This window comes from Eucyclogobius newberryi, unplaced genomic scaffold, assembly GCF_026437365.1.
Source record: "Eucyclogobius newberryi isolate DKJ021-1_F unplaced genomic scaffold, fEucNew1.0.hap1 SCAF_15, whole genome shotgun sequence".
Lineage (NCBI taxonomy): Eukaryota > Metazoa > Chordata > Actinopteri > Gobiiformes > Gobiidae > Eucyclogobius > Eucyclogobius newberryi.
In genome coordinates, this window is record NW_027315779.1 from 6207928 (window position 1) to 6230472 (window position 22545).

Sequence of the window (22545 nt, forward strand, 5' to 3'; positions counted from 1 at the left end):
TCACTTAACTGCACTGTAATTTCCCATTAGCATTTGCGACACAGGCATTATTTAGGTCTGCCTTTTTGGAGACAAAACCACCTAAAACGTGCACAAGAAGCAAATCTTCCAGTTTTATAAAAAAAAAAAAAATGGTGCAGATTTGTATTTATTTATCCTGCACAAACTGCTACATGACTGATGTAAAATTATGATAAATATTTAACACAGATCCCACAAAACAAAGTCATAATTAGAAAACCATGAGAACCATAAGCACTTTAAGATGACTAGAATGCAGAAGACAAAATACTATAGTGGATTAATTCAATAATTGAACTGTAGTTGCCTCTTTTTTTTGTTGTAGTTTGAGAAACTCAGACAAATATACATATCTATATGTTTATTTAAAATGGAGCAGTGCACATCAATTAACACGATCCGCTGTAAACATGCCAGATTTGTTTGCATGCAATATACAAAGACTCGGGTCTTTCTCACCGTCCATGTCCAGTCGCTGCATGATGATGGCCAGCTCCACCTCTGAGGGCATGTATCCCAGCGAGCGCATGGCCATCCCCAGCTCCTGTTTGGAGATGAAACCGTTCCCATCGCGATCCAGGACCCTAAACGCCTCACGGATCTCTGCAACAAGCACACAAACACTATAAGACACAGCAGTCATTTAAACCCAATGTAATTTGGACATATGCAAATGTAATACGGCTGTGTTATGCTGACTACGCTTCTTTATGCTTGAGGAAAAAAATGCATGTGCGCTTTGGTTAAGCTTATGTTGACTTCAAAGGCACACTGTGGATATGTACTATACAGTCTATTTAAGTAACTACCGTAGTAAAAGATATTGCTCAAAACGTAAAAAAGTTCAAACTGATTTATTCACTTTTGACAACAGACACTTCCCTCCACCAATCATTCTTGTGTGCATTTTGGCATCATGTTTTTGGAAAGGGGAAGCCAGAGAACACAGAAACACAGATCATGTGGAAACTTGAGGATTGGATTTTCAATTTTCTGCTGTAACATGAGAGCACAATACCTCGCATTTACAGAAGTCATGTAAAATTCATGATGAATAAATGAACAAGTTGTCATCTATTTTCTAATGTGGTTGTTGAATACATTTAAATAAGATCAACCCTTTATGAGCTAAATCTGGACATATTTACAGACATTTCCTGGTGGATTTGTAATTACAGTATGGAAATGTGTAGACAATGGGGGCAAATGGTGCCGTGTAATCAAAACAGAATAATGTAGTTGTAAAGAGAATGGAATGTAAATAACTATATGTTCAGAAACACACATACATTATGTTGTTAGCAAGGCATGGGGTGTTCTGTTAAAATGCTTATTTCTAATGCAGAAGACATTTCCCCTAAACATGTTCATATCATTCAGAAATAATTGCCTCTGATCATTCTTCAGAAGTCTGCACAGTTTCTCAGTTCTTTGTGTAACTTTTCTTCTAAGTCATCATATTTCTTTTGATACACAAAACTGATCATTCCATTTTCTGATTGGCTAATCCTGTCCATCAAGACTCTGGGTGGTGCAAGATACGTCTTTGTAAAGTCCAGAATGTGTGTATTTTTGACCGGCCAGGCTGCAGTTCTTGTAGAAACTATTAAATTTGTGTGAAATAGATACTGCAGATAAATATGTAAACCTGTCCTCATTATTGTTAAATACATTTCTGACTTCTGACAGCTAAACTACTGTAGTTCAGGACCTGTGACTAGTGACAAATATGTATAATAAAATATGGGTGTTGGTTGTTAAATCAATTGTGATGCTGTTTACTTTCTTGCACTGAGAGGCTATTCACTCTCCATTTGTCAGTGTTACTGTGGAGCTACCGTCATTTATTTGTTTGTCTTTGATCCATCCCTATCTCTATTATTACTGCATTTATCAAACACAAGGGGTTTGAGCAAGACAGCAGCTTTTTGTTCACTAAAGTACTAATTTGTCTGTGATTTAAAGCTGGGATATTTCTTCTAAAAAAGCTAATTCTTCCCCCAAAGATTAAGTGACTTTGTGACTAAATGAGACCACTGTTTGCTGTCATAAACTTGGAAGTAAAAGATAAAAGCAGCACCCTTTACTGTGCTTTGGCCACTCCACTTTCATGACCGTGCATGAGCCCAAAAATTAAAGCATGAGAATGTTAACGATGTGCCAAAGGGTTTGTGACAGCTGGGAACTAGATCTAAATACATTCTTCCTCCTTTTACGGTTTGAAAGTCAGGTTCCACAGCTTCAAGAGGGCTGCTGAAATGCTTGACACAAATGGGAGAAAATGTATAATTGATTCAGAAATTGATTCAGTTCTACCGGTATGTTGCTTTAGACTACTGAGACTACTGAGAGCAGTGTCGTAATGCTCACTGGCATGAACAATGATAAAGTCAAATCTGATAATCATACTGATCTATTGGTGATACAAGAAATGTCAGTTGTTCATCATGGAGCATCCTGAGAAGCTGCTGGGTCACTATTGTTGAATACATTTATTACTCTATAGTGTCAGACTACTCCTGTAACGCTATCGTTACTATTTGGAATCTTTAAATCTGATGTATGACACAATCCTGATCTCCTGAAGTTAAACAGATGTTGGATTTCGTAGATTACTGAGATGTATTCTATCCCAGCTAACTTGCGCTATAGCCTGTTTTATTTTATCTACCTACACATTGTGCATCTACTCCGGCTGGACTGTTGGAGCTGTACTGTTAGCTAAATCTTTATATTTTGGGCTATAGTTGCTGCCCAAAAAACATAGTAATGTGAAGAACTTTTAAAATGTCACACTAAACTTTCATTCAATAATTTCCCTCCTTTGAGAGGTGCCCCCCTGACAATGGCCAGTTACATTCGCTGCAGGGCAAAGACTTACTCTACGAGCCTGGGGTTTATATCTTTGTACGAAGGACGCATAACAAGATCAATAGCTACAGGAACATTTAAGTATAGACCCTTTAAAAGTTTCTAAACAAAGACCTTCTTAATTCCAGAATAGAGGCAAAGTGGAACATAATTCATTATTTATTCAATTCAATATAGAAACTGGGATTAGCATCGCTAAATGTCCCAAAACAGGAAAAATCAAGGTAGTTTTGACAATTAAAAACATGTGAATGAGTGAGCCTCAACACAATTGTTTTAATTATCTATTTTACATTTTTGGTTATGCAATAGGAAACCTTGATGCAAAATGCTAGTATTCATGTTTGACAGAAAATTTACAGAAATGTTGAGCCACAATAGTTTTTAATTTTATAACATAATCTTATAATGTATCAGCAGATATATCAACCCCAAATTATATATTTTTTTATTTTTCCTTAGTACTGTAATAGAAAAGCAGACAAACTGACATTTCTGAAATATTTTTTTTTTATCTCATTTTAGTTATAAGAATGTTTTATGGTATACTTGTAATTGTGTGATATCAGCATTCACCCCTGTTACTCTTCTGATTCCTAAATAGGCAGTCCAGATTTGATTTTTGGCTGTGGTCATTTGCTCTATGGTGAATACGCTCTCCCTGAATTTTCCACAGTCTGTCCATTAACATACCCAAAAATAACACCACAGTCTGGTGGCCATAGTTTCCACTGTTGTCCCAAACTGTACATATATTGTCATTTTTATTTTTTTATTACACTTTTAAATCCCACATTGTTCTAAAGCCACACTGCAGTGTGAGGTGGTAGAAATGACCTAAAACCCTCGTGGCCATAGCTGCTTGTCCACGCTCAGTCTAAAAAAATGTCTGTCAATCAGTTTGTCATGTGGTGAGCTTGTTTGCCCCTTTTTTTAGTTCAAACACTTTTAACACTTTTAATCCTCTGGTAATCTTCAAAATTCATCACCTTTGGGTCCCCACTTTTGAACGGCCATAGAATCCATGTAGATTAATATTTATTTCTACTTTCATAACACAGACCTCTTCATATTACTTTTACTTTACTCATACTTTTACTTTACTCATACACACCCTCGCTGTGGGAAGGAGAGGTTTCGTAGGTCTTTCCTTCCTGCTGCTGTCAGACCTTATAACAAACACTGTTAGTCCTGAACACTCGCAATACTGACCTAACCTAATACTGATGTGCAATTCCGTCATATGTGCAATTACTGTGAAATTCATGTGCAATATATGTGCTGTCGTGACACATAATATTCATGTGCAATTACTGTCGTGATCACATGCAATGGTATTTATGTATTTATTTATTTGTCTATGGGAGTTTTTGTTTATAGGAGATCTTCTACTGAAAGTGTTTTTCAGACTTCCTATAAGTGATCTGTTCTTCTGTATCTACCTCTGTATCTACCTTTGTATCTTCCTGCGTTGCACCAATGAAATTTCCCCATGTGGGACAATAAAGGATTATCTTATCTTATCTTGTCTTATACATGTGTACATACTTTGCATATATAAGGCTTATTTTTAATATTATAAGGCTTTTTTCCCCCAGAAAAGTACACTTCATTGTTTATGACATATTTCCAAAATTAAAAGTGTGAAGTGGAAAAGTTGAGCTAAATTTATTCGAGCCTAGGATATGTCAATAAATCACGGTGAAAAAAAAGTTGGTGCATCAATGTGTTTGTATGGGAGAGGTTTATATTAAAATGTCACGTTTATCACCTTGGATTCCAAAACAAATATGAACAAAATTATTTCATAAAGATAAAGATTCCAGCACGGACACTGTGACCCTGTGACTGCCCCCTGTGGCCCCTGTGTGAACACATAACTCAGGCGAGAGACAAGTGTCAAAACAAGTGGACCTCAAAGATCAACGTGTCTCCTTTTATTAGCCGTCACAAAGTTGGCTGATATCTTTTAGATGTAAATAAAGACAAGTAACTGCTTTGGTCATTTTTATAGATGCCATTTGGGATTAGAAAGTGAGTAGAGGCTTTAGTAAAGAGAAGGCTCTTGAGGCTGTTATACCGTTGATCGAAGAAGAGAACTTCTGCAGCCAAGATGAAGAAGAGGATTAGAGGTCAGGTTATGGAGAACCCAAAGAAGATCACATATCAGTATGGACAAGGTGTCAGATGTGGAATATAGGCCTCTCCCATTCAGCACAACACAGTAATGCACCAAATCTTTTTTCACCATGAATCATTGCCTCATACTAGGCTCTAATAAATATGTTTCAAGATATATAGTTGTGAAAATATGTGATTTTTTGGGGGGGTTTACTTTTAAGGCTATATGGTGTTTTAAATTAAAAAAAAATAAGAATAATATAAATGAAGTTTGCCTATCTATGAGAAGAGTAGAAATAAACAAAGAGCTCTGACTTTTGAAAGTAGAAAAAATATTTATGTGTATTTTATGGCTTTTTAATAATGGGACCCTTGAGGGTCCCGAAGGGGAATATATTATTATATTTCTAATATAAACTGATCAATTTCAAAACACAGTAATGCACCAAATGTTTTCCCATTATTGATTATTGACATATATAAATTTAGCTAGAGTTTTCCACTTCACACTTTTAATTTTGAAAATAAGTAATTAAATAAATAAGTCTGGAAATGTAATGTGTGAGGTAGCTGAAGAGATCTAAAAGTAGAACATTGATGAGGATTTTTTGGCCGTTTAAAAATCAGGAGCGAACGTGACAAACAAACCCTTTTATACAAACTATTGAACCTGTGAGATTAAAAAACATGGTGGCATTTTAAAACTTGACTCGATTTATGATACTGGGGGACAGTTTATGGGACTGACCTAAACACTGCCAGAAATATTGAAGGTTATTGAGGTTTGAGAAAAAAAAGTTACTCAAAATGACCCTCGAGGGTTCCAAGGTGACCAGAGGGTTGAGATTAATAATTTTCCTAAACTCTTTAACCTTTGATTCCCATTGATTTCCTGAACGCTTCCGATACATCACAGAGCTAGACACTAATGGCTTTATGCTTCCATTGTAAAACAGGGAAAGCCAGTGCTAATGACTTGATTAATGCGTGTATCCAGCCTGTGATTACAAACAGCCCTTTCATCATTTTAGTGTTAATTTTAATAAATGGGAACTTTTAAAAGTGGTTCAGACTCAGTAACTGCTTTCAGCCAAATACCACATAACTCTAGAGCAATATTATGTGCATTGATGTGTGAGATTACATTAGGAGTGCTACTGTTGTGCCAATATCAGGACAAATTAAAGGATGGATGATCATTTTTATCTCAGCCTATTTCTCATCTGAATTATCCTCACTGAATTATCCCCACAAAAATATGAAATTTTGAATTTAAATGAATGTATTATGTATGTATAGTATGCATTATTATTTTTCCATCTATTATGTTTTAGGTAATAGGTCTACATTATAAAAATAGTCAAACTTTAAATCCAAAAATGTACATTGTATCAACATGTAAATTTGTCCAGCAAAGGTAGTTCTGACCAAACAGAGCTCAAGATCTGGAGATGGGTCCCCCAAGCGACCACTGCTCCTGAGGAGACGCCCCAGCAACATTCAAGGAGATTAGGTCAAAGGTAGGGGACAAATTTCCCTATGGAGACAATAAAGGCTACTCTAATCTAAAAAAAGAAATTGTGTTTTTACAAAGCCCAAGGGAACACTACAACTGACATACTTTCACAATAACGCTCACATTTTGAAGTGAATTGATCTTTTGTCCCACGAGGGTTTAGCAAAACACTCCAGTAAGTGAGCGCCCAATTACCTGTCAATCAATCAGTCTGCTCAGCAACGAGAGAGCGAGGGAGCGAGGGAGCGAGGGAGCGAGAGAGCGAGAGAGCGAGTGAGAGGTGAGCAAATTCACAGTTGTAAAACCAGTGATTCACACAACGCCAGCTCAGAAAATATTTGGGTTAGCATGTGATATCTCTCTCAAACTAATGAGTCCAAAACAGGACTAATCCGCGCATAAAACAAACAATACCATGGAATAAAACAGGCTGATTAAATACACTAATTACAATGCAGAGACTAAATAAGGTCCCGGGGGTGTGGAGGAAAAGAGTGTGCGTTAGAGAGATGCTGCCACTACAAAGAGTGGTGGGTCTGAGTTTCCTCCAGATGAATGGATGTGGTGTCAGTGCGTCTCTGCAGTTTCACGTCTGACGGCAACCATAAATAGGACTATAATCATTGAAACTGGGATTTAATTATAAACCAGGCATGAATTAACAATGACTGACTCAGGACTGTAAATTTGTTTTAAACTTGGAGACCAGATCTATTCTAAACCAATGGCGACTGAAAGCGCCTTCCATGGAGGACGGGACCAAGTCAAAGCAAGGACTTAACTGGACCTCGAGAAAAATAATAGTGTGGAAAAAAACAATCTAGAATGGCGTATAAAACAAGGAAGGGGGGAATCAGCTCCAGCAGATGCACTATTAAACAGTTTTCTTTTTGCTTTCTGGTCACGCTCTGTATTGTTCTCTGTTCTGTGCTTAATATTCTTAAAAACTGAAAGAAATAAAGTTAATTAGAGCCAACTCATGAAACCGCATCAGCCTTTACAATGAACATCGGAAAGGTTACAGATTTTACCTGCAAACCTCCACTAAAATGAGCTCTCACATCACCGCTGGTCCGTCCCTCGAGAGAGTCACATTTGAATACTCTTTTCACACTCTCGACTTTGCTCGCTGTGTGTTTCTGTTGGTGGGCGATGGTGTCAAGTCTCCTCTGCAGTCACATAATTGGGAGGAGACACAGGGTGGACAAATCTTACTTTGCCTCCATCCTTTTTTTCTGAACTCGAAACAATGAATTTTGCATGAAGTTCATCAGCGTTTCTGCTTCATTGTCATTCTTCCCACACAGTGTAATGGAACTATCTGTACTCAGTGCTCATCTCCCATTTTACTCCCCTTTTTATTCAAGATTCTAAATGCCGGCTGATAAGGAAAAGCAGATTGGTGCTTCCTTTTTTCAGTCTTGCTACTAAATCATGATCTCAATTAAAGGAGCACTTGGTGTACGTTTTGGTGGAGGGTCTGAAACGTGCCTATAATGATCTACAGAATGACATACAACCTGGCTGGAACTAGATAGTACGAACGAGAGGGACGTCCTGTGATTGGTCATTCGAAATCGAAGTGATGAATATTAGGAACAGGGTTGTAGAATAAGAAGAATAGGAAACTAGATATAAGGTTAGGAAATGGTTAAGGTTAGGGTTTGGTTCAGTTTAGGGACAGTTAAGGAAAATGGTGTGGGATATAGTTAACGCGTTAGCTCCAACAACCGACCAGCCTAATCTTAATTTACTCCATAAACTAAATTCATAAATCTATAAATAATATAATAAACAACAGAAGTTTACACATTCCCGCCAGCTGCAAATACGATATACATGGCCAAAATAGCGGATCATCGCAGGGATGAGATTGTAATTTGATATTTAGCACCATATTTCACAGCCCTTGCTCATATTGACGCTCATTAATGTGTATACAAATTAAAGACTGATCAAGATTCTAACCAGAGGAAGTGAAGAATACACATCGTCAACAACTGGGATATATATAGCGGTAAGAACATTTTGTCCTCAAACTTGACGTGTAAGAAGAAGTAGGAAAACCTGACAAATACTGTACACGGATTGGAGTTTGCCAGAGGCCTAATTGTGATGGCTTGTCAAGTGGGTTCGGGCATCACTAAAACTGGTTCCTGCAGTGGTCAGTAAATTACCAAATACCAAAATTGGTCCAAAAAAGGAACAGCAAGGTGAGAGGCGACCCACGCTGCCCCATCCAACATACAAGTGTCTGAATGAAAGCAATCAAGCTGGACAGTTTGTTTGCTAATGAAATGACATAAAGGCATCTGGTTATGCCTAATATGTAATTTATATTGTGTGTGCAATCTTAGACTTATGCTCTAATGCTCTTATACATAGTCAGAATCTATATCACCATATTAATATACTACACTCTTACCTAGCTTGTATTTACCAGTACGACTACAAAGAAGTATTTAAGTTAATGCGGTGGATGGGGAGTCACAGATTGAGAATTGCTGATTATTATTATTATTATGTTAATGGCTCAATGGCCGAGGTGACTACGGTCCTGTGTTTATGAAGGTAGATGTTTGTATCTCAAAACTCTTTTTTAACAATAAATAGATAACAATAAAAAGTAAAGACTACCACCATGTGCCGCCAATTACATAATACAAGGGTTTGCTCAATATTTGAGGTTGTTATGGGTTTCAGCTTCCTGTTATATATGCAACATTTTAACGACTGTTGGTGCGTCCAGTCCTCGGCTTGTATATTCACACTGGCTTCCAACACGAAGCTGCACCTTGCATTTGGTGAAAGATAAACACCTTCATTAGTGTTACTTGTGTTATTTTACTTTTATTTGCTCTCCATTGTCCACTCGTGTGTGAACCTGCTCCTGCGCAGCCTTTGAGCTTCTGCAGTTACAAATGGGCTGCAGCATCTGTCATGCTAATGCTGCTAACAGCAGGACTAAGGTAAACAAAAAGCGAACATTCAAACTATGGTTTATAATCTAATAATGATAATATAAATGTAATAATAATGTCTGGGTGATTAAATCAACTTGATTGCATCCACATTTTTGCTGATTTGAGCCATTTACTTGTTTGTATTACTCGATTGAGTCGTTTTTTCTGACTTTTCACTCCCAGGTCTGAGTTCCGAGGACGACTAGAATGAAGAATTTTGCTATTGCAACAGTTCTAATTTCTCATCATTCTGTAAACCTGTAAATATCGCTCATTATGTTTAAGTTACAGGTCGTAACACTGAGTACATTGTACTTCATCAGGCCGGCTGTATCAGGTGTGCAGAACAAAATTAAACTAAAATCCACAGAGACCTATAGTCTCCATTTCCACCTCATTTTCACCAGCTAAAGCGTTAAAAGTTCACTCTTTTATATCCAATGCTGTGAACCTCCTCTGAGGCTGACGATAACCAGACTGGTGCCACTACAGCGCTCTCATTTTCTCCTCTCGCCAAGTAAAGTGTGAATGAGCAGCTGTCAGGGGAGAGGGAACACGGATCTCTCTGGCTCTCCAAAACAAAGTGAAATATATTTGTATGCAGCACTGGAGCTGATTCGAATGGCCCCCCCTCTGATGTACGCGCCTCCTGTGTGAAGGAAGAGAGCACCCCTAGGACTCGACCCGCTCTTTCGGTGATGGATGAAACAACTCAAAACTTCAGGAGAAAAGGAGAAGAACACCAAACGCTGCGGTGATTAACTCGCTTTCTACCTTCTATCTGTTGGAACAAATCATCCAGGACCGACTTGGAGATTCTCTTTACAGGGGATTAGAAGAGCTCACACTGCCACCGATCCTCTGTTCTTCTGCCCGTGGGTACAGGGAGCGAGGGGGATAATGTCTAATCATGCCTCTCATTACAATGACTACTACCACTACTTCAACTACCACAATGCATAGCTTTCAAACTGTTAACTGGCACAGAATCTGCAAACTAATCAAGACAATTTCATTTCACATTTACATTCAGGGGAATTTAAAGGGGCTGTACCTGTTTTATATTGTCTGAAAATGTGAAAAACAGAGCTATAATTTGAAACTGTTTGCGGCAGTCCAATGATCACTTCATTAATTCACCACGATGAGTTTCCCACCAGAGACCGGAGCAGAGTCACTGTCACCTGTAGATGATATCATTTAAAAACCCTCCTCCACAAACTAATACTCATCTCTGTAATCTGTATTCTCTCGCTAATTGGCCAACCCTTCTTTCTCGCAGGTTGCTCACTCCTCATTCCATTTCCCCCATTTCCATTAAGTGGCTCTTTAACACTTTTTAATGTAAATGGTCTAATGTGTGAATGATGTAATGTTTTATCTTTGTGTTATGTTGTATGAATTGTGTTTCTGTTCTTTGTCCTGCTGCTTCTTGACCAGGTCGTTGTTGTAAATGAGAATCGGTTCTCAATCGACCAAACTGGGTAAATAAAGGAATTAAAACCTGCTGAAACCCTCTATCATTAGCGGCTCCATTTTGAGCCAAAGAGCTGTGTTTACAATATATCAGTATGGAGCAAAACAAATGTTAATTTTCTACTTGAAAAAAACTGGGCACTGCCTTTTTATATTAAAAAATATCTGGGTCTTACATAACAACTGTACAGTTACTTCTACTCAACATATTTCCACATATAAATCCTCGTAATTAGCAGGTTTTATGCTGGTCCATTTATAATTGCAGCCCCTTTGACTTCAAACATTGCCAAATATGCAAACACAGTTATTTGCATATTTACATATTAACAAACTCCTGTGCACACAGGGCCCTGGACATTTGATGTGGCCATTCCAGAAAAGTGAAAAAGCAAACTTGCTTTGGTGTCATGTTTATTTCTTCATATTTATATCTCATGTAATTTTCTCCTAAGCAAAACAGACAGCTAAAGGGACATTTCCTCCACTTATTGCGTGAACAAGGCTGAGGCGAGCCGGCTGCCATAAGGGACACTGGGTTAAAAGATTTATGCTACAAAGTACGGCATACTATGGTGCAGTCGAGCGTGCGACAATAGGCCACATGTTTGGACACAAGAGAGCGAGAGCATTTAGAAACAAGCTGAGACAAACACAGAGACAAGATTAACTCCTCCTTCACCAGCATCAGCAGCAGCAGCAGTGGTACTGAACAAAGCACTTTAAAGGTGCACTATGTAACTTTCTGTTGGAGAGTTGGCCACCTCATTGTCTCCATGGAGATAATAATACTTTGCCTGAATTGTTCCAAGTAAATTGACAAGCAGGTGAGTCAAGAAGTCAATTCTGTAAAAATGTATTTCAAGGTATTTTGTCTGTAATTGTTTATGTGTGACAGATACGGTGGTAACACTTTATGGTACCTACAATTTAATTAGCCTTAATAAGCATGAACAAAGGCCTAATTAATCATGAATAATATTTAATTAAAAATAATTCAGGCTTAGTCACTACCTAATTAAGGGTTTAGGAGTTATGGTATGAATTCCATAATGACTAAACCTGAATCCTTTTTAATAAACTATTTGTTCATTATGAAATAAGTCTTTGTTCATGTTTAGTTAAGTGTAGGTTAAATGTTGTCTTATCTGTCATACATGTATACAATGTATTAATTAATTAGTTATTATAAAGTGGTACCAATCATTTTAATGTAATAACATCTCCACACAAGCAGAAAAGAAGCGTTTCCTGAATTTTAGATGACAAGGATCAAACCATTGTATTAGCCAGTACCCACTAATCGAGATAATAGAACACATTTAGTACTTTAAATATAGTTGTTTAAGCGGTTGTTCATAAGTGGATGATGGACTTTTGAACTCTTAAATCCAAATAAATCGATAGATTCTCAAATATCTGCATCACAAATGATTTCGATCACACTGCACTCTGTCTTCAAATCCAGGCTTTTTCTCTTCAAATCTACAGCTGATAAACCAAAGAACAGACCTTAAGACAAGAAGATGGACGTGTATTTTGATCAGGCATAAAACATTTAATGGAGAAAACGCGACTCAGATTGTAAAATACTTTGTCATATTCAAATAGCAATAAAATGCTATCACAGATTTATGCCGCTTTAACTTATTATACACAGTTGTTCTACTCAAGCAGTCCCCATGATACACTTTACCTCCTTAAGTCATTTTAAATCGCGCTGCTGCTGATTTGATTTCCTCAGGAACATAATTGGAAAGCAATGCAGCCAGTCAAGCTTTGAGTAACCGGCTGAAGGGAAAAACCTCTTCCCACAAGAATTGGACTATTGTAACGGCGTTGTTCCAGCAACGTAACATTAATTACCAGTGCCTCCCACCTAACACTCTCCCTCCCCTCCCTCTTTTCCTCTTGTGGGACAGTATTCCCGGGACCAGCGGGAGTGTGGAAGTGCACTCACCTCCCAGCTCCTCTGTGGAAATGCTGGTGAGCTGGAAGGATTCGTTGCCCTCGGCCAGGGAGTTGCTCAGGTAGTTGTCTGGATAGAGCAGACCCGCCCGCACATGGTGGAACGGCATCTTCTCCCTAAAGACAGAACACAAACATCCTCAGTTAGTTTTCAAGATGAGTTCAACAGTTTAGTGATTGAGTGCTTTATTTAGTTTGAGTTTGTGCCAAGGAAAATATTACAACATAATTTACATATTCATATAATAAACCGCACATTTCCAAAAGGGAATGGATATAGATAAGCTTTTTGTTCATATATATTAAAAAACAAACAAAAACATTTGTGCTACCCTTTAATCATACCCAATTCGGAAATTTTCAAAGTAAGACAAAACATTACTACGTTTTATTGCTTGTTTCCATGGAGATGCTTTTGCTTTTCCTCGAACATTCCACAGCTTTGAAATTGTCCACTTCTCCATAGTGAGAACCAATTTGCAACACCAGGCTAAAAATTGGGTCACGCGAGGCCACTTACTATGGGTCCATTCACAGTAAGAATAAATGTTTTTAGCCATAAATATACATTTAGACAAACAGAAAAGATTCATAGTGCCTCTTTAAGAGATAATGAATAGCTCAAGACAGATCTGCTCCTGACAGGTAACCCAGGCAACATTAAAGGAAGGTCACATGCAGAGACCACATTTCTCTAGAGCAGGGGTTCGGAAACTTTTCAGACCGGGACCCCCGAAGTAACTGGGCAACCAATCTGCGACCCCTACAGCTAAATTAGATTGTTGTCTGTGATCACCTAAAATTCCAACATATTTAAAATTAAGGTCAATAGGGTTTATTCAAGTGGCTAATGAAGTAATTTTACATAATTTCACAAAAATATACAGTTTTCTTAATCTTAGTCATTTTAATCATTTTTTTAATCCCAAACCGTTAGATTAAAAGACTAGGCTGGAGCAGGGAGAATATCCATTTTTAACAAGAATTGTAGTACAGACACCTCTCCTTGAACCGACACCTTAACGTGGTGGATGGGTTTGAGTGCCCGAATGATCCCGGGAGCTATGTTGTCGGGGGCTTCATGCCCCTGGTAGGGTCTCCCAAGGCAAACAGGTCCTAGGTGACGGGTCAGACAAAGATCGGTTCAGAAGCCCCCTATGATGACAATACGAACAAGGCAGTTTACGTCGCCCGGATCGGCGTCACCGGGGCCCCATCCTGGAGCCAGGCCTGGGATGGGTGCTCCATGGCGAGCGCCTGGTGGCCGGGTCTTACCCCACGGGGCCCGGCCGGGCACAGCCCGAAAGAGCGACGTGGGGCCGCCCTCCCGTGGGCCCACCACCCGCAGGAGGATCCATAAGGGGCCGGTGCAGAGAGATCTGGGCGGCAGTCGACGGCAGGGGCCTCGGCGACCAGATCTCCAGACACAGAGACTAACTCTGGGGACATGGAATGTCACCTCGCTGGGGAGGAAAGAGCCTGAGCTTGTGGGGAGGTTGAGCGATACCGACTAGATATAGTCGGCCTCACCTCCACGCACAGTTTGGGCTCTGGAACCCATCTCCTCGAGAGGGGCTGGACGCTCCACTTCTCTGGTGTTGCCCGCGGGGAGAGGCGGCGGGCTGGTGTGGGCTTGCTGATAGCCCCTCAGCTCAGCCGCCACGTGTTGGAGTTTACCCCGGTGAACGAGAGGGTCGCGTCCCTCCGCCTTCGGGTGGGGGACAGGTCTCTCACTGTTGTGGCGGCCTACGGGCCGAACAGCAGTGCAGAGTACCCGGCCTTCTTGGAGTCCTTGGGAGGGGTACTGGACAGTGCACCGACCGGGGACGCCGTTGTTCTACTGGGGGACTTCAACGCCCACGTGGGCAATGACAGTGACACCTGGAGAGGGGTGATCCGGAAGAACGGCTTCCCCGATCTGAACCCGAGCGGTGTTCAGTTATTGGACTTCTGTGCTAGCCACGGATTGTCCATAACGAACACCATGTTCAAGCACAAGGGTGTCCATCAGTGCACATGGCACCAGGACACCCTAGGCCGGAGGTCAATGATCGACTTTGTTGTCGTGTCATCAGACCTCCGGCCGCGTGTCTTGGACACTCGGGTGAAGAGAGGGGCAGAGTTGTCAACCGATCACCACCTGGTGGTGAGTTGGATCCGCTGGCGGAGGAGGAAGCCGGACAGACTTGGCAGACCCAAGCGCATTGTGAGGGTCTGTTGGGAACATCTAGTGGAGCCCTCTGTCAGTAGGGTATTCAACTCGCACCTCCGGGAGAGCTTCTCCCATGTCCCGGGGGAGGCTGGGGACATTGAGTCCGAGTGGACCATGTTCTCCGCCTCCATTGTTGATGCGGCTGCTCGGAGCTGTGGTCGCAAGGTCTCCGGTGCCTGTCGTGGCGGCAACCCCCGAACCCGGTGGTGGACACCGGAAGTAAGGGATGCCGTCAGACTGAAGAAGGAGGCCTATCAGGCCACTCTAGCTTGTAGGTCTCCGGAGGTCATCGACGGGTATCGGCAGGCCAAGCGAGCCGCGGCACGTGCTGTCGCAGAGGCAAAAACCCGGGCCTGGGAGGAGTTCGGGGAGGCCATGGAGGAGGACTATCGGTCGGCACCAAAGAAATTCTGGCAAACCGTCCGGCGCCTCAGGAGGGGGAAGCAGTGTCTCACCAACACCGTTTACGGTGCGGGTGGAGACCTGCTGACCTCGACTGGGGATGTCGTCGGACGGTGGAAGGAATACTTTGAAGATCTCCTTAATCCCTCAGTCACGTCTTCCGAAGAGGAAGTAGAGACCGGGGACTCGGAGGCTGGCTCATCCATCACCCAAGCTGAAGTCACTGAGGTTGTTCGCAAACTCCTCGGTGGCAGGGCTCCGGGGGTGGATGAGATCCGCCCTGAGTACCTAAAGTATCTGGATGTTGTAGGACTGTCTTGGTTGACACGTCTCTGCAACATCGCGTGGCGTTCGGGGACCGTGCCTCTGGACTGGCAGACCGGGGTGGTGGTCCCTCTGTTCAAGAAGGGGGACCGGAGGGTGTGTTCCAACTACAGAGGGATCACACTCCTCAGCCTCCCGGGTAAAGTCTATTCCAAGGTACTGGAGAGGAGAATCCGACCGATAGTCGAACCTCGGATTCAGGAGGAGCAGAGTGGTTTTCGTCCCGGTCGTGGAACACTGGACCAGCTCTATACCCTCCATCGGGTGCTTGAGGGTTCATGGGAGTTTGCCCAACCAGTCCACATGTGCTTTGTGGATCTGGAGAAGGCTTTCGACCGTGTCCCTCGGGGTGTCCTTTGGGTGGTGCTCCGGGAGTACGGGGTCCGGGGCCCTTTGCTCAGTGCTGTCCGGTCCCTGTATGACCGGAGCAGGAGTTGTGTTCGCATTGCCGGCAGTAAGTCAGACCTGTTCCCAGTGCATGTTGGACTCCGCCAGGGCTGCCCTTTGTCACCGGTTCTGTTCATAATTTTTATGGACAGAATTTCTAGGCGCAGTCAGGGGTCGGAGGGTGTCCGGTTTGGGGACCACAGGATCTCATCTCTGCTGTTTGCAGACAATGTTGTCCTGATGGCTCCATCAAACCCGGACCTGCAACATGCACTGGGACGGTTTGCAGCCGAGTGTGAAGCGGCTGGGATGAGAATCAGCACCTCCAAATCCGAGACCATGGTTCTCGACCGGAAAAAGGTGGCTTGCCCTCTTCAGGTGGGTGGGGTGTCCTTGCCCCAAGTGGAGGAGTTCAAGTATCTCGGGGTCTTGTTCACGAGTGAGGGAAGGATGGAGCGTGAGATCGACAGGCGGATCGGTGCAGCGGCTGCAGTGATGCAGTCGCTGCATCGGACCGTTGTGGTGAAGAGGGAGCTGAGCCGAAAGGCAAAGCTCTCTATTTACCGGTCGGTCTACGTTCCTACCCTCACCTATGGTCATGAGCTTTGGGTAATGACCGAAAGAACAAGATCGCGGATACAAGCGGTCGAAATGAGTTTCCTCCGCCGTGTGGCTGGGCGCTCCCTTAGAGATAGGGTGAGGAGCTCGGCCACACGGGGGGAGCTCGGAGTAGAGCCGCTGCTCCTCCACGTCGAGAGGAGCCAGCTGAGGTGGCTCTGGCATCTGTTCCGGATGCCTCCTGGGCGCCTCCCTCGGGAGGTGTTTCAGGCATGTCCCACCGGGAAGAGGCCCCGGGGAAGACCCAGGACACGCTGGAGAGACTATGTCTCTCGGCTGGCCTGGGAACGCCTCGGGATCCCCCCGGAGGAGTTCGAGGAAGTGTCTGGGGAGTAGGAAGTCTGGGAGTCCCTGCTCAGACTGCTGCCCCCGCGACCCGGCCCCGGATGAAGCGGCAGAAGATGGATGGATGGATGGATGTAGTACAGACAAACACCGCAAAACAGAATGAGGAGGATAATTTGTTGGGCTTGTGACTGGATGACAAAAACTTCATGTAAATCTGTGGTAATTGCCCATCAAGATACATTAACAAAAACAACATTAAAAAGGAAACATAACAGTTGAGAAACAAGCGAACGAGCTGCTGAGTCACACTGGTAAAACGTTTATCACAATAATTGTCAGAATACTTTTGCCTGAAAGACAAAGTTGAGTATTTATCATCTTAGAATCTCCATTAGATCAACATTAGTCCGACTGAAAATCCTCTGAAACGTGGCAACACAATCCCGGGCTCGTTAAAGGGACAATTCACCATTTAATTATCCACGCATTCATTTCGGTCTTGTAGCTTAATCAAACAAACCGTGGAAATCCTCTGACAATAAGCCTCAACATGATTAAAACTGAGCATCCTGACAATATCCTGTCTCAAATACAGCGTTAGTCTGTCTACATGAACTTGGATGCTAAGTGAGGTGCGTTTCTGCCCGTGTGCGTGCGATTCCCTGGTCGCCGTCGGAAGGAGCTCCATTTAGAAACATGCGCGTTGTATCTCCGTCTTTCTTCCTTTCATTTCTGGGAGAATCATCCGCTGTCTCCTCCTCGTGCCACTCTGACAAATTATGTAATCACTTCATAATTCAATGCTGTCTCATAAAAATATAGCCCAGTGGTATTGGTATTGTTCGGATAAATAGCGGCCCGTTCAATCATGAAGTTTTATCGAACGATCTTTCTTGTGGCTTCTGTCTCGATATCGTGCGGCTGTCAGTGCTTCACCCGGACGCATCTGTGGATATTGTGTTGTGTCAAGAAGATCAAACAGTCCATCAATAAAGCTTGTAGCCTGTATTCAAAGATGTGCTCACATTTGTGGGCAATGGTAGTCTATTTCCCGTTGTATTTGTACAAGAAAGCAAGGGATGATAAAAATAACAATAAAAACTAAAAACTAAACCAAACTATACTAAATGATAAACAAAAACAAAACAAACCAGTTTAAACTAAATTAAATGAATCTAAACTAAACCAAACCAGATTTTTATAGCTTAAAGGTGCATTCACCTTTGCACATCAACGTTGAGACCAGACTGGAACTAAACCAGGATCGTACCAAGTTTACATCTAAATTATACCCGAATCAAAGTGTGAATGCAGCCATCTGACCGTGGTGACAAAATGGGACACTTATATTGCATAGCATATGTACAAATTAAGTCAGAAGACTTAGTCAGAAGACTAAAATATATACAAATATACTGTAACTATGAGGCAAACATAACTTTAAAGCGAGGTAAATAAGAAATAAATCTTACATTTAGAGAAATCAATGTGTACATTGTGTAGTATACTTACATAAATGTTAATTTTGCAAATAATTTGCAAATAAGGCAATTTATGAGTAAAAACAACCTCCAAATTACAGATCCAAACACAAAAATGGATAGCACCCGGATTAAATTTCATATTTCATTTTTTGACATATTAGAAAGAAAAGTGGATTTAGGATTTCCTTTTTTAGAATTTGAGTAAAAACTTGGCGTTACATTTTCTTAAATTCACCACATTTTTTGGAGCTTTTGTCTGTGGCGTCTCCTCTTAATTATTTATGCGCTCTTCTCTCTAAAAAATGGTCTGATATTATTATGTATATGCATCACTATGTTACTATTATTCAAATGATATGCACATCTAAATAATAGTAATTCACTACATGTCTGTAAACTAAATAAAAAAAACTGAACTGTTTTGTGGTTCATCTTCAGGTATGTTTCTTTATCATTAACAAAAACACCTCACTAGGATCTAAGGCATCATCACATTTACAGATACATGTTGTCAGACGATTTTTCAGTGTAAAAGTCTTCAATTCTGAGAGCTGGTGGTGCACAGAGTTCTGAGGTGAGCCGAAGTGCGGAGATAGAGACGGCAGAGGACGTCCCTGGAGCATTGCACCGAGAGAATGGAAGGAAAAAGAAAATAATTTATATGGATGTTTCTTGAAGCATTCACACTTGGCAGAGTATAATGTTTTATAATACGTGGTTACAATTGCCTAGACGGGAATACTGAGGCTGTGTTTGCACCATTTGGTCTATTCATTTGAGTTTAATTTTCAAGGAGCGTAACAAATAACTGCAAATTAAAGCCAAAATAGCCTGGTCGTTTGGCTAATTAGAAAACAGGACGAGCGCTAACAAACACGGAATAAACCGCTATACTGAAGAGAACAGGAAACATTACCAGTTTAACCAGGAAAAGTTACAAGAATTGAAACACCTTTTGGGAGGGATAGTGATGCTTTGCCGGGAACGTTCCACAGTACGACGTTAAACTCGTATATCGCCATGGTGACAAGCATATGGCACATTCCCAACCAGAAAAGTGTTATAGTGCACCTTCAAACACACTGCAATGACCACCTCGACGCGGTGATAGCAGAGGCTTTTACAACAGTGTTTTACAGATGCTACTTTTTATAGTTTGGACACATTCTGGCCGCATCCCAATTCTGTTTTCTCCTTGCCTCCTTGACTTCTCAATTCCTCGGTAGTAAATCCTGTCCACAGTGGAAAGAGGGTCATAGAGAAGAGAGGCAGGTTGCTTCTAATTGGCTCTCTGGACTGTAGGTGATTGACAGCTGAGGAGTCGTGTCGAGGAGGTGAGGAAACGCTGGGGAGAATAAACGATTATGTACATGTACGCGGTTTAGCTCTGACTTAACAAGAGGTTTGGTTCACATGTTCCTCCTGTTAGAGAATATGCTTGACACTCTTATTTCACAAATGCTCTTCAACATTTCGACTGAGTGGCACAACTGAGGGAATGTTCCTTTGCTTTTTTATGGCCTCATTTTTCTCCATGAAGCGTTCTGTTTTGCTCAAAGTTACTTGATACTCCAACATTGAAACAGAAAGGAGTGGAGATTTAGGACATTTCAACTCGCCACACAACCAGTCATTTCCTCAACACGCAGCGTCGAATGACTTTTATGTAAGGAAAGAAAGGTAATCATTTCAACTGTGCAATCTCAAAGTCTGCATCAGTGATCAATGTTAGCACAGCTGCAGTGTTCCTGTTGTTCCTTGATTTCCTTGAGGTTTAGACGTTAGCAACTACATAGTTATCACACTTTTATATAATGCATTTCTTTCACATTTCAGATGCATTACAGGAGAAAATACCGTTACTCCCCATGTCTACCACTCACTGCTAAAATTCAGAATGCCGTGGTCACCTGCATAACTTCTATTGGTCACGCTGCAATAATTACATGTTTTTGATTCAATTATTGCCAGACTAATGAAATAACTGACCATAATTGACATTTCTACATTCATGTAATATTACAATAGCTCTAGTGTAATGTTATTATGCCACTGACCTTCTCCAATGCCCTCCTCTATTGTGGACTATACTTTACATCACTTCTAATCCTGGCAACTTGCAGCGAGTCATAACTCTGCACCAAACTTAATAGATCAAATGTGGTTTTGCTGTGACCTCGATGGACAGAAGTTTGTACCTTTCAGTCAAGGCTGAACCTTATCAAAGACCTCCTCTTAAATTTGTGTCCTTGGTGCAAGCGGTGTCGAGGGAAAAGCAGCCGCAAAGACAGTTTAAAAGGTTGTGTGCCTCGGGGCTGGAGCTGGTCTGTTTCAGTGATCTGTGGAGGACATCAGGTGTGAAAATTCTTCCTGTGTGTGTATGTGTGTTTAAGACAGGTGAGGGCAAGCAGAAGCAGTGTGTACGTGCCAAACTCAGAGGAAAAGTATTCTTCGGTCCATCTGCCACTGGTGCTACGCTCGTCCCACCTGCACATTCAAATTGCCCAGGTCACTGCAGCTACACGGACCTGACGATGCAAAACTGTCATTTTTTCCCTCACACAAAACATTGTCTGGGAACACAATGAAAGTATGTGATGTATGTGATGGAAATGGAACATCTTCAGGGACCAACTTACCGGAAGCTACTGTTTATCACTTAAAAGCTCTTGTTTTCTCACAGTGGAACAGTTGCACGGCTAAATTACAATTGTGTTGTTGTTGGTTGGGTGCAATATTGGCAAAAAAATCTACTATTCAAATGATATTTTGAAAATACAACAAAAATGTGCCAAAAAATGTATTAGTTGGTTTAGTTAAGGCGCTGTAGTATCAGACAAATTACTGTAAAATGACCTATGGAAAATCACTTCAAACATAAATTTATTAGATTTTTATTTGTATTCATCTCTTTTATTAATACAAATCATGTACATAATATTCATATATGTCACATTGATAACACATTATAATTACACTTTTATTGGCCTTAATAAAGCACAAACAAAGACGTAACTTTTACCTGACTCTTAACCCCTTAATTTAGTAGTTACTAAGTCTGAATTACTCTTTAAACACTATGTTCATTACTAATTATATCTTTATTCATGTTTTATTAAGCCTAATTAAGGTGAAGTTATTATAAAATCATACATGCATATCTTCAAAACAATATTATCGCTAATTTGATACACTGCCCACCTCTAATTGTTGTTTAGTTTAGTTTTTTAATGCCAGATGCCCTTCCAATGTGAACCAGCCACATCACTGTCACTAGAACGTGAAACAGGGGTCACAGGGACACAACAACTGGATGGAAAAAGTGACCACCACACCTTATACCTGCTGCACTCACTTTGACAAATGATCACTAACAATTTAACTACCTATAAATAAATACGTCCAAACATATTTCATAGAGAAGATGCAGCTCAACAGCCCGTGTGTGTAAATGTAAAAACACTATATCTGCACAAACCTTGTGGACACCAGCATTACGAGAGCGCTTTTCTCCTTAAATATTGAAAAAATGTCACATCGTTGCAGGTGCATAACTTACCTGCGGGCAAACTTGAACTTATATTGATGTTACCATGGCAACCTTCTGTCACTTGTACTACCACAGAAAGGAGCAGCGTATCATTTCTGCGTGTTCAAAATGAGAGTGGAAACATTTCTAGACGGAAAATAAATCATTAATCTTTCTCGGCTTCATTGAAATTCGGTCTCAAGACTGTTATTGTATGCACCGCAGCTCGCTACTGAATGACGAGAGAATGATAAGCAACAGTACAAAATTCGATGGAATGTAAAATGGAAATCAGAAGATCCAAATGGGACTGGCTTCACAAGCAGGATTGAAAAAATAGGACTAAACCAGAAGTTTAGAGCAAA

General features: G+C 41.2%; 1 protein-coding gene across 2 annotated transcripts in view; it reads right to left on the minus strand.

Moving 5' to 3' along the window:
- Positions 1–22545, minus strand: part of caln2 (calneuron 2) — a 52474-nt gene that overhangs the window by 22101 nt on the left and 7828 nt on the right. For both annotated transcript variants that reach the window (XM_072445828.1, XM_072445827.1), the window contains exons 2-3: positions 12929–13053; positions 481–624 (exon numbers count right to left, since the gene is read on the minus strand). In XM_072445828.1, the coding sequence (XP_072301929.1) occupies positions 481–624; positions 12929–13046 (262 nt within the window). In that variant the 5' untranslated portion in view covers positions 13047–13053. The remainder of the gene's footprint in view (positions 1–480; positions 625–12928; positions 13054–22545) is intronic.